Below are 13,719 nucleotides of genomic sequence, written 5' to 3' on the forward strand. Positions count from 1 at the left end.
ATGAACGTATCAGCACAACAAAAACAAACACAAACAGAAATTTTACGTGCGCTGTTGGCGGTCGGTGGCTGGCGCCAATCGCATCCAACGGTGTCAGCCAGCTACCACATAACGAAGCGGGCGGGCGAGCATCTCTCATACAAATCTAGTTCCCCTGCTACCATAAGTTGCCTATCTTAAATAATGATATTTGTTCTTTTGTGTTTTTTTTTTTTTTGAAAATTAATTTCCGTTTCAATTCAAATTGCTCAGATATTTATAAGTAGTAAATAAAATTAGTAAAAATAACAAATAAAATTAATAGTTTGTCCAAACAAAGTTCAAATTAGCAATTAATAAACGATATACTATACAATGTATGCCATAAATTAAAATCAAATCAACGACGACGCTATGAAATGAAGCATTCAAATTAAAAGTCCTAATAAACTCTTTTGATAATTTATTATTGACTTTGGTATTACGACTATAGGAAAATAGTTCATGCTTTTAAAAGCTGAGAAGATCATTAATTCATCAATATTTGTTGTTGCATAGTTGTGAACATTAGAGATGTGTGGAGAGGCTTTTTTAACGAGTCGGTTCTGCCGAGTATTTTTTTATTAGCTGACACGGGTATATCAGCTTTCGGTTTTGATATTTCGATTCGCTTATTTTAAGAGTTTTTTTATTTTACTGTTATTTTTTGAGTCTTTTTATTTCGCTTGTAAAATAAAAGTTATATTTGGAGTTTTTTTCTCTCGGAAAATAACCGTTATTTTTGAGTTGTTTATAACAGTTATTTTTGAGTTTTTTCTCAGAAAATAACAGTTATTTTAGAGTTTTTTATTTCGATCGAATAATAATAGTTATTTTTTGGATGTTTTATTTTACTGGGTAAATAACAGTTAATTTTTTTATTTCGATAGAAAAAAACAGTTATTATTGATTTTTTTATTGTGCTCGCCAAATATTAATTATTCGCCGATTTTTTATTTCCTTCCGGAAATAAAGGATATTTTTTGAGTTTTTATTTTCGATCGGAAAATAGCAGTAAGTGTTTCAGTTTTTTTACTCCGGTCGAAAAATAAGAGTTATTTTGTGAGTTTTTTATTGTGCTCGCAAAATAACAATTTTTTGTTTCCCTCGAGAAACAATTGTTATTTTTTTAGTTTTTCATTTCGATCGATAAAAAGTAGTGATTTTTTTTTTTTTTGAGTTTTTATTCTTTGACAGTCGATTTGGAGTTTTTTTTCGCTGGAATAATAACAGTTATTTTAAAACGTTATTTCGATCGGAAAATAAGAGTTATTTTTAAATTTTTTTTCTGGCTTCCTTCCTTCTGCGAGAAAATCCGAACTCGTTACTTCACAGATGTTTTCAGCTTCGTTATATAAGCTGAGAGCCGTAAATTATACAAAGAAGCTGTTTCTGGACCGGTTTTACGGTTCCGTGCGTCACTACTGCATATGTGCGCTTGTATGTTTGGGTGTGTTTTGGCTCACGCCGGATGCGCACGCGAAATAAATAATAAATGATATTGCGGAAGAGTTGCGCGCACAGATGTAACCAAATTGCTGAACTTGATTTTTCAAAAATTGCCATAAACAAAAAATTACCAAAAAGAAAAACATCTAAAACGAATTGCATCCGCTTATAAACTAGGAAATTAATAAACTCAGATGTTTTGAATAAATTGTTTAGTTTTTTTTTGTAGTGCCATAAACTTTGGAAAAAATGATCAATTTTCCGAGTTACCATTGCAGTTCTGAGTAATTTTTGATGTAATCGTTCCCAAAAGTTTTTAAAACATATTTAGTTAATATAAGCAAAAACAAAGAGTTTTTTCCACTTACCACTATGATGCACCGATGGCGAATGAAAACTACTTTTATCACTGGCTGGCGGTGTTGTATAATCTGGCGCTAATCTGTGATTATTGTGACTATTGTTGCTGTTGTTGTTGTTGTTATTGTTGCTACTATTATTACCACTCATATAATTGCCCACTTGATGATCTGATCCACAAACTGAAGCCGTTGTGGCTGCCTCGAAGCCATTCTGTTCTTGAGCATCTTCAGCGGCGATTTTTTCACAATCTGAATGCATCAATAATTTTGGTAATAAAAAAATAAACATAAAAATGTAAAAACTAAATATGAAAATCATCAAAACTGCAATATTTACTAAATCAAATGCATATAAAAATTTAAAATAAAACACGAAAAATGCAGCAAAAGTAATCGGTGCTAATGTAAATAATATCAGAAAATAGGATGGGTTCACTTAATACAAAAAATTATTACCGAACACTGTTGGGGAAAATGCTAGAAGTAGAAAGAGAGAGAGAAAATATATATTTAGAAGACATGATAGTGAACAAGTATGAAGTCGACGCCACGATAAAAGCTGGTAACTCCATCCTACAAAATTTTACAGTAGAACGAAAAAACTCAATATTGTACATTTCAGCCGGAGTTTGTGGAATTAGCAGCTTTTTACCGTGGCGTCGACAATGTATTGTTTGATTCTTGCAGCAAGGGAAAGTGGAGAATATGCTACTTTTAACGGGTGATTCATGTTCGTAAGAAGCAAACGGAAACAAAAAACGGCGAGAGATGGGATAGGAATAGTAATGGGAAAGAGATGGAGTGCAAGACAACACAAAGTTGATTACTGAATGCCGTATATCTCTCAATGAAACGGCCTAGCACTTTAGAAGCCGTCTTATAAGGGTACCTGCAGAAATGAATGTTGAAGGCAACTGTAGAGTTTATGACCTATCAAAGAAGGGTACGACCAAACACATTCTTAAGAATAAGCTTTATAAAAGTACCTGAATACAGATGGACGAAAAGGGAAGGGAGATAGATTGTTGAGGAACAACAATGTTGTGATTGTTGTTGTAGCAGTGCTTCCCAAGGCCACCGGTTCTATGTACCGGAACGACTCGAAATTCGAAATTTTACCCGACCCCATTTAATTTGTTACGTCTCTCCCACAAATCATCATCCTCCCAGCAGATCCTTGCAGCGGGACTGCGCCATATTCTCCTGCTCCGGGATGGTATCGAACCCCATCCGGGACCAGTATCTGATCCCAGTCCAGAGAAATAGGTTTGCTGCATGTACTGGAAAAGAGGAATAGTAATAGGAAAGGGAGGTGGAGTGGGCATAGGAGACGGGGTTTTAGGAACCACAAAGCCAATCACTGGATTTCACAGATTCCGCAATGAGATGGTCCATCACTTCAGTGTCAGCCTTATATGGTTACTTGGCCAGGGGGATATTGCAGTTGATAAGGGTTCTCACTAGGCATTGTTTGATAGACACTCACGCAGTTAGAATGGACATTGATCGCAACTGCAAGTATATTTAGGAGCAGCAAAGCCGGCAGTATTTGCTGTATCATTTTTGACCTCTAAATAGAAAATAGTTAGCTATTCTCGACTAACTATTTCTCAAAGATCCTACGGATTTACTGTAGCCGGTTTAGCAGTGCTTGAGATCAGTTAGCGCATCACAATGAGTACAATGGGAAATTTTGTGGATATAGCTCAGTTTTTCTTCTAACCACCACCCAAAGAAGCTTTATAGGAAAACAAAGCGGAATAGAGCGAAATATCAATCGATAAAGCCATTTTTTTTTTACATGATGAAGAAACCCTGGTGGGTAGAAATAATGAGAAGTTGCTTTTACCGAAACGATCTATTTATGATATTGAAAAAAATATAAGAAAGATAGAACATAAAGAAATGTGAGATGAAAACGACGATGAAAATAGAAAAGGAGTTAAACATAGGTAGAGAGAGAAGAGAGAATAAAATTTAGAGAACCGGGGAAAAGATCTAGGAGAATTAATTGAGTGAGGGACAGACCAAGATGAATATTTGTGAAAACACATTCAGGGAGAAGATGTAAAGATAGATAGGGATAGTTGGAGGAAGAGAGCGAGAGTTGAATAGAGGGTGCGGGGCGAGAGGGGGCAAGGTAGAAAGCTGCGAGTAGGTAAGTAAATACTGTTAAAATTAATAAACAGATCTCATATCCAATATGTTTAATTTTAAAGAATCCGGAAGGGTGGTTTGCCAAGCCCAAGTCACGGGGGATAATCTGTTACACGGTTAGAAATTTGAGTCTAAATTTTAATTACTTCTTCGATTTAAGCACTTTCTGAAACTATTTTGAACAAAATTGGAAACCTCTCAACTCACTACTGTGCTTTTTATTTTTTTATTTTATTCGGTTTAAATCTTAAACTTATTTGAATAATAAATACAAAATCTCAAAATTCTTTTAAAACTAAAACAAAAAAATTTTAAAAATCTTAACATAGATATATTTTATTAGACAGATGTGATAGCTCAGTATGTAGAGCAAACTTTGAAAATCCCCCGCACGTCGGTTTGAAACCAGACCACAGCACATTCGATTTTTCTTCATTAAACAAGTTTCAGATTTCAGCTCAAACTTTTTGCCGTTTGGTATTCAATAAATGTTAACTTTTCATTCACTTCTTAAAAAATTGACTTTAAAACCAATTTTTCGTTTGATTGCGATTATTGTCTGTTTCCTTTGAAAAATTAACCTTATCAGTGCACTAAAGGAACATATTCAACGGCGAAAATAACCAGCCGAGCAACTAAGATAGAAAACAAGAAACAAGTAGTCGTATAAAGTTGCCATATATATTTACACAGTAGTGACCAAACGAAAGGCTCAGCACGCGACCAATCGCTGCCTCTATTATTCGAGCGTAGGCGTAAAAGGCGTTTTAGATACGCAAAATTGCGAGATGCATAGGCCAAGTGAGTTAACCCATTCACAATCGAATTTACCTTCAATAATAACAAAAAAAAAAAGAAAAGAACCAACAAAAAAAAGAAAAAGTAGACAACTATGTTGGATGGAAGTGGAAAATCAATGAAAAGTGAACGGCTACCACTTACGATAGAGACTGTGCAGGCTGCTGTTACTGGTCCAGTTGCTGTTGCGAGGACGGACAGCAGCAGCCCAGGTGATTTTGTTACCTCGAAGACATCCGTTTTGTGAGGAGTAGGTATGTATGTAGATGCTTTTGCTTTTAAGTTAAGTATGTGTGTATGTTTGTAGTGTATATGTATGTGTGGTTACACATAATTTTAGCGTGTGCATGTTTTTCATTCTTTTTGCTCTACTTAAATTTTTATTTTACCTTATTTTATGATATTGACAGTTGGCTGTGGTTCCACATTTAGAAAAGCACCAAAGTAAGTTAGAAAAATCAAAGTTGCCCAACCAAAATGCATGCAGGGGAATAGTCGACTTATAGCAGCAGAGCAACAGGTTACAAGTCAAAACAGCAGCTGCAAAATTGTTACACTCCAACCTCCAAACCTCTCATAGCATAACTCAAGTCACCCATTTATTTGTTTTTAGTTGTATTAGCGGAAGTTTAAATTAAATTTTATTTTAAATTTCCTTGTTGTTGTCGATGTATGTAAATATTTAATTCGATTTACCATATGCAAGTGGAATATTGTTATATTATTTAGTTATATAATAAAGTTAATTTGCTGGTAATTTAAAGGTAACGCGAAAGAGCTGGAAGCTGAATCGATTTTTTAAGTAATCAAGTACTTTAAATTGCCAAATCACATTCGACTCATCTTACATTGGCTCCCAGCTCTCTAATTGTCTGTTTTACATGTAATATATAAAAGTCTGAAAAGATTTGATAACTTGACACCTCAGCTCAGAATTTCATCAAAGGCTAACAACTTTCGCAAACAATTTCTTCAAGGAAAAAGCTCAAATTAAAAACTGTCATTATTGTTACTTTAACAGGATACCATGTTTCTGCGATTATGGTTTCCAGGCTCTCTATAACCTGGAACAACATGGCTTCGGCTCAGGCTCTTGGCCCAGCGACAATTAATGTGGTAATGTCAGTTCGTGTTAAGTGTTTTCAAGATTTCAACCTAAATATTTAATTTTTAGCAAACAAATTAGGACAATACATTTATCGAGTGAGTTTTTTCTCCAATAATAAGGTTATCTGTATTGCTCACTAACGGATTTGATCATGGTGCAATGTCACCATTCCACAGAAGAACGCAAACGACTTGACCTAGCGGCATAACTAGCCTCAAACCTTAAACAACTTTTATACTGTGCAAAGTTTACCTATGGTTCGACATCACCTGAAGAAAATGTAAACAGTGAGATGGAACAGATTTTTCTTTGACTCTGCAACCAATAACAATGTTCATTTGATCCGCCCACCTGTTTGTCAATGAAAATCCATCAGCATTGTTAGAACTACATATAGTATTAGAATCAGATAGTCACTATTGCTAATGTTTTTCTTACGGAGGTGTGGTACCTTCGTTTACAATGGCGCCAAAATATGACTAGAAATAATCGACAAAACGGTAGCTGGACAGAAGCTTTGCGAATCACGAAAACATCAAAATACGCTCAATAGCTATACAAGCACGAACTCTTCATCATATATCTTCTTTTTGCAACTGGTTATTTTTTAGAAACGGTAGCTATTTCGAAATGTGGACGCTTTCGGAACCGGTTCCTTATTGAGAATTGATGAATTTTTCGAACCAATAACTTTTTTGCGAATTACACTCAGAGAAAAACGCCGTTCTAAAATCCAGCACCACCGGACTCAGTTCAAGCTTTTAATGTTCTTACTTTTTGGTTCTTGAAAAACGAACGACCAGTTCTTAAAACAAAAAGCTTGTGCTTGAGCTGATACAATTTTCTCGAAAAGAGAACGGCTGGTCGTATAATATGAACAAATGTTTTATTAATGACAACAGTGTTCTTAAATTAAGTACAATATTCTTAAATAAAGTTAAAGAAAAAAGGAACGCTACAATTCGTGTGCGCTACAATGTTAAATACTGTGACGAAAATTAGCATCACTAAGCTGCTACAAAATAAATGCACAACAACAATAAATCAGCCACTCTTATGTAGAATGCGATGAAGAGATATCTCATCTCACACACACACATGTAGTCATCAGACGAAGTAGTTACTCACATATTCACACGCATATGGCAGTAGAAAACATAAACTACGAATATACAAGTATATAGATGGTAACCAAGCAGGAGATACAAAAGTTATAGAAAGTGAAACGTCTAGACCTTAGGAGAAATATGCGAACAAAGCAACAGAGAGTATAAAAGCAGCGCAAGCTGAGCAATTATTATTCAGTTTTGATTTAAGCACGCTATTGGTTGTGAAGTATAATTGTGAAGTACTACACCCAAAGTATTCTAAATAAAGACCACTTTGCAGTACTGAATATTGGAGTGATTTATTCATCAGTTTAGCGATTCGAATGTTAGCAGAAAGTTTCAAATAAGCGGAATTTCTCCAAAATTCGTTACAATACAATACTTTCCACAAGCTACCAAGCAGTCGTAGTGGCCCAGCGGTTATGATGTTGCGGTTGCTATCGCGTGGCGCGAGTTGGATCACCGTCAAACTCAAAAAAATTTTAAAACAATTTTTTTTAACTTTTATTCTTCGTTCAATTAGATTTTGCATTCAAATATGCGCAGATAATCTCAAACTTGTTATGAAATTTTTTAAGTATACATGAAGATTACGTCTTCAAATAAGAATAATTTATCAATATGAGAAATATATGAAAAAATATATTTTGGACTTGTTTCGTTCGTTTTAGAACAATTTTTTATCTGAGTGTACTTTTTTGAGCTCCCCTACGTTGTCGGAGTCGCGCTTATTTTTCCGAAAGCGGCCACTGGTTAGTGTTCTAGCACCCGGTTGCTTTCCCAGAGCTGGCCACTTTTCTGTAACATGCTAACTTTTTGTAACCAGTCACTTTTTTGCCAAAAAAACGTATGCTTAACAGCTTATCTGCTCATGTGCTCGTAATAAGTACACTGGCCACAAACAATGTTCAAGCAGATAAGTGAATAACGTGCTAATGTGACAAGCTAGAATGAAGAAGCGAAAGGCGTAGGTATATGAAGTTGTAATATTTGCTGTTGAAAATAAATTTGTTTCCAAATTGAATTTGCTATAGCTGTAGTTATTGTTTTCAGAAATATAAAATGGAGATGATATATCACCACTGGCGCCTGTCTTGATTTAGTATTCAAAGTACGTAGATAGTTGTTATTGTACACTTACATGGCGCTAAATGCTTAACTGATAACCCTGAATACCATTTTCTCAATAATTTTTTATAAACAAAAGCGCACGTACTTAAGTAGACACGTATCCTTTTTGAACTTTTCTTTTTTCACATCTCACTTATTTCATTTTTATTTTATATCAAAAAATATTTTTCCCCACTACTCACCTTTTTGTAATATATCCAAATGTTCCCACAATATATCGCCTGTAAATGGTGGCGTTATCGCTAGAAATTTGTCTTTGCCTAATTCAATCATATCACGTCCTTTCATTTTTATAAATGGCTCCAAATTCATTGAGACCAAGGAAAATTCTTTAATTGCCCAGTTGAGCCAATAGATGACATGTTCCTCCGTCCATTCGCGTGGATCTGAAAGTGGTGATATCGAAAAAACAAAAACAATGGTATTATTGAAAATGAACAATATGTTTCGTATGTGAGCATTATATGTAAATATGTATGCATTGAATAATTAGAAATCATTTAAAATGCAATGAGAACTATTCCCATACATAAATTTTGTTGTTATTAAATTTCAAAAAAAAATTTTAAAACGTTATTTGTATGCATTTGGCATGCTCATTTAACTATGTTTACAATATATGTTTGTATGTATAATTTTTTTATTTCACTTGTAATTTGCCTTAATTAACATTATTGACAAAAGCAATCAAATGCTTGTAAATTTGTTTAGAATATTAACAAGATACATACATACAAATTCACTTATTTACATAATTAATAAAGTGTTGTTGTAAGTCATGTGTGGGAGTAAGTTCAGGAACTAAATAAATGTATATTCATAGCTATATATATATATATATCGACTACTGAGTGGAGTATCAATTTATCTCAGCTGCCCTTTTTAAAAAAGAAAACTTTTTTCTACTTATATGAGTTAACCGGGGATTGCCCGTATCGCTTTAAATGTATGAAAAATTTTATTTCAAGCAATTTTTAATTTTATAATTTATTTAATAATTTGGGAAAAATTTAAACAACGTGACATCAGGACGGACAAAGCGACAGCTTATTAAAAAAAAAAAAAATTAATATAAGGCGCGATAACCTCCGAAGAGATCTGAGGCCGAGCTTCTCTTCCAATTTGCGTCGTGCTCCTCTTGATTTTCCCTACAAATTGGCCGGACGGGACCTACATGTTTTATGCCGACTCCGAACGGCATCTGCAAGGCAGATGAGTTTTCACTGAGAACTTTTCATGGCAGAAATACACCCGGAGCGCTTGCCAAACACTGCCGAGGGGCGACCCCGCTTAGAAAAATTTTCTTCTAATTTAAAAACCTTATTTCTAAAATTTTGATGTTGCTTTGTCCGGGGTGCGAACCCAGGGCATACGGTGTGGTAGGCGGAGCAAGCTGCCATCACACCACTTGAAATAAATGTTTTCATACATTTAAAGCAATACGGGCAATCCCCGGTTAACTCATATAAGTAGGCAAGATTTGGTTAATTCGTTGTAGTTCTATAAATAGAACAAAAACAACAACAAATACCAGGTTTCTCTGAAAACCGCTTTACAAACATGCATAACTTCAACACATAACTACATACGAATTATGTGATGTGTAGAAGGTAATACATGCGAAAGAAGGCAATTGGGAAAAAACTTTACAACAACTAAGGCATGACGTAGCTGAATGCGTTTGTAACCATTTCAACTATCGTAGGAGTGCGGGTTCGATTCCCACTCCCAGGAGAAAAGGATTTGAAGAGATTTACAAGGTATAATCGAAACAGCTGTCGCCTTGTCCGTCCTGATGTCACGTTGTTTAAATTTTTCCCAAATTATTAAATAAATTAGAAAAATTGTTTCTATTTCAGAATATGTTTGAAAAAACGGCTTTCCTTAGAAGTTTATGGTTGGTTGCTGTGAGGCTCGGATACCAAAGATCCGAGCCCAATTAGCGCACGAGGCGCCTTTTAAGACCAGTTGCTTTTGATATCGTATGGCTAAATCGGTACTCCGTTCGAACCATTTGGAGCGGACGATGAACCTGCTGATATCTTCTACAGAGCATTTAGCTACTTCCTTAAGTTCCGGAAGTATATACATAACTGCCCATAGTTAGAAACGTAGTGTGTGCTAGGGCTGTGCATTCACACAAGTAGTACGCGACTGTTTCTTTGCTGCTTTCCTCGCCGCAGCTCCTGCAGATGCTGTTAAAAGGGATTTCCATTCTTTCAGCATGCAAGCCATGCGGCCAGTGTCCCGTTCTTGTGGCAGTGATCATCAATATTTCTTTCCTTGATCTATTTAGGAGGTCCTCTGTTCTCTTACTGTCGTAATTCGGCCAGGTTCGTTTGATTATCCTGCAGGTGTCCGAGGAGTACTAGCTGGATACAGCTAACTCCTTGAATCTGCTGTGGATGTTTCTTTTAATTGATATAAGTGGACGATGCATCTCGACTGACACCGCAGCGTCCAGCAGTGCCCCTGCCCTTGCAAACTCACCTGCCTTCTCGTTGCCCCATATGAGGGTTATGTTTGCAAAGTTAGTTGCGGCTTGAAGCGACCTCTTGCAGCTGCTGACGGCCTTAGACGAAGTGATGGAGGAGTTAAGCGCCATGAGCGCTGCTTAGCTATCTGAGTAAATGCACACCTCGCGCCTTTCATCGAGCCCTCCCACCGGAGCGTACACGCCCTCTCTATGTCCAGAAATTCCGCTTGGAAGATACAAGCAAAATAGGGTAGACGAACAGACAGAGACACCTTAAGATGTTCGCAGAAGTCGCCAGCTCCCACACCGCACTCCATTTTTGAACCGTCGGTGTAGACTGAAATTGCGTCTTTGCTTTGCAACCTGTCGCCACTCCAGTCACCTCTTGAGGGGAAGTGAACCTTATGACGCCTGTTAAAACATAGTGAGGGAGCTATATCAGGAAGCATCCTGTGCATATTGATAGGGCCATGTCGCCCCGAGTTCCAGCAGTTAGATTCGCGAAGTCTTACCACCGAAGAAATTGCAGATTCACGTAGGTGAATGTCCAGAGGTAGCTAGTTAGTTCGTTGATTGGACACGACCTTAGTGCACCTGTTGCCCATCCGAGGGCTGTCCGCTGTACTCTATCCATCATCTTAATGTTGTACGGTTTTTTCATGGCCGGCCACCATGTCATGGCTCCATATGTTAATATGGGTCAGGCGACGGCCGTATATAGCCACATCAAGAGTTTGGGTCTTAGAGCCCAGTTTCTGCTGACGATTCTCTTATACGAATAAAAGGCTGTGTAAGCCTTTGCGACCCTACGCTCGATATTCGATCTACAGCTGAACTTTCTCTCTATTTTTACGCCCAGATACTTGACTCTCATAGAAAGAGAGGCCGTACCATTTAGAGAGGGCAGACGAAACTGTGGTATTTCGTTCTTGTTAGTAAACGGTATTAGCTCCATTTTACTAGGGTTTAAGTTAAGGCCGCTTTTGTCTGCCCAAACGTTTTTTAGTCTACTTAGGAAAGGTTACTGCAACAAAGAATGACAATCCATGGACTATGATAGAGCGATGTTAAGTCGAAAAGCAATTTAATTTTCACTTCATTGAGGCGCAATGCTGGCTGAAACCCAAAACCCAGACTCCTACATTACAGGAGCACGGCTTCGAAACTGGCTTTGTACAACGAAAACGAACTTAACAGTTTTGTGTGAGGGATTGCTTTGGTCTTTTCGGCTGCGGTATTCGCATCTCAGGGATTTGGGCTTTGTGGTGTAGTGGCAGGAATTTATGCGTCTTTCTCGAGAGTCAAGCTGGGCTGGATTCTTTGGGAAGCCCTCTTACTTATTCAAAACTCGTTCGTCAATTAAGTTTCGAATATTGTCAAACAAAACACGCTCACTACACTCGACTAGATAAATCAAATATGACGTTTTTTGGACGGAAATGTTAGCTGACGAACATCTGCTCTCTTTGCTACCTACAGATCTACTAAGACCTCGAAATTTTAGGCAAGGTTACTGAAATTTGTTTGTAAAAAAATTATGTTCTACAAATTGATATTTCAAATATTCTAATCCATAGAACTGACAAAAATTTAATTGATTTCTAAAAGCTCAATGCCATTTAAATATAAACTAAATTACCTTTGGTTATATTGCAGTTTTGCACCTCCTTTTCCCATGAAGCAAAGGAGGCTTTTAACACTTCCGCTACCTTGCGATTTGTACCGGGGGTGAGTGGTGGAATTTGCGTTGGCACATCTGTAAAATAATAGAAACAATTGTTATCAATAGATGAAGTTAAAACAGCAAATAATTATACAATTAAATAGTTGGTAATATTTTTTTATCATTGAATGTGTGGAATAGAGCTGCAAAAGTATCGATACCAGGTTTATGGTGCGATTATCGATGTTTTTTCTAAATATCGAGTACTTTATTCCCATTTCTTATTCCTTTTTCTAGCGGCAGAATTACCAGCTTCCAAAACTTTGGTAAGACAAACAAGTAAGGAAGGTTAAGTTCGGGTGTAACCGAACATTACATACTCAGTTGAGAGCTATGGTGACAACATAAGGGAAAATAACCAAGTAGGAAAATGAACCGAGGGAAACCCTGGAATGTGTTTGTATGACATGCGTATCAAATGAAAGGCATTAAAGAGTATTTTATGAGGGAGTGGGCCATAGTTCTATAGGTGGACGCCATTTAGGGATATAGCCATAAAGGTGGATCAGGGTTGACTCTAGAATGCGTTTGTACGATATGGGTATCAAATGAAAGGTGTTAATGAGTATTTTAAAAGGGAGTAATCCTTAGTTCCATAGGTGGACGCCGTTTCGAGATATCGCTATAAAGGTGGACTAGGGGTGACCCTAGAATTTGTTTGTACAATATGGGTATCAAAAGAAAGTTATTAATGAGGATTTTAAAAGGGAGTGGTGGTAGTTGTCGCCTTTTCGGGACATCGCCATAAAGGTGGACCAGGGGTGACTCTAGAATGCGTTTGTACGATATGGGTATCAAATGAAAGGTGTTAATGAGTATTTTAAATGGGCGTGGGACGTAGTTCTATAGGTGGACGCCTTTTCGAGATATCTCCATAAAGGTGAACCAGGGGTGATTCTAGAATGTGTTTGTACGATATGGGTATCAAATTAAAGGTATTAATGAGAGTTTTAAAAGGGAGTGGTGGTAGTTGTATATGTGAAGGTGTTTTCCAGATATCGAACAAAATGTGGACCAGGGTGACCCAGAACATCGTCTGTTGGATACCGCTGATTTATTTATATATGTAATACCTGCCAAGATTTTAACGGTTTTTTATTTCGCCCTGCAGAACTTTTTCATTTTCTTCTACTTAATATGGTAGGTGTCACAACCATTTTATAAAGTTTTTTCTAGAGTTATATTTCGCGTCAATAAACCAATCCAATTACCTTACCATGTTTCATCCCTTTTTTCGTATTTGGTATAGAATTATGGCATTTTTTTCATTTTTCGTAATTTTCGATATCGAAAAAGTGGGCGTGGTCATTGTCGGATTTCGTTCATTTTTCATACCAAGATAAAGTGAGTTCAAGTAAGTACGTGAACTAAGTTCATTAAAGATATGT

The 13,719-nt window shown here is 36.5% G+C and overlaps 1 protein-coding gene across 1 annotated transcript in view; it reads right to left on the reverse strand.

Annotated features, from left to right (window-relative positions):
- Nucleotides 1-13,719, reverse strand: part of pnt (pointed) — a 531,360-nt gene that overhangs the window by 144,768 nt on the left and 372,873 nt on the right. The window contains exons 4-6 of the mRNA XM_067762142.1: nucleotides 12,248-12,364; nucleotides 8,315-8,518; nucleotides 1,836-2,078 (exon numbers count right to left, since the gene is read on the reverse strand). Coding sequence (XP_067618243.1) covers nucleotides 1,836-2,078; nucleotides 8,315-8,518; nucleotides 12,248-12,364 — 564 coding nt within the window. The remainder of the gene's footprint in view (nucleotides 1-1,835; nucleotides 2,079-8,314; nucleotides 8,519-12,247; nucleotides 12,365-13,719) is intronic.

This window comes from Eurosta solidaginis, chromosome 1 (genome assembly GCF_040869045.1).
Source record: "Eurosta solidaginis isolate ZX-2024a chromosome 1, ASM4086904v1, whole genome shotgun sequence".
Taxonomy (NCBI): Eukaryota; Metazoa; Arthropoda; class Insecta; order Diptera; family Tephritidae; genus Eurosta; species Eurosta solidaginis.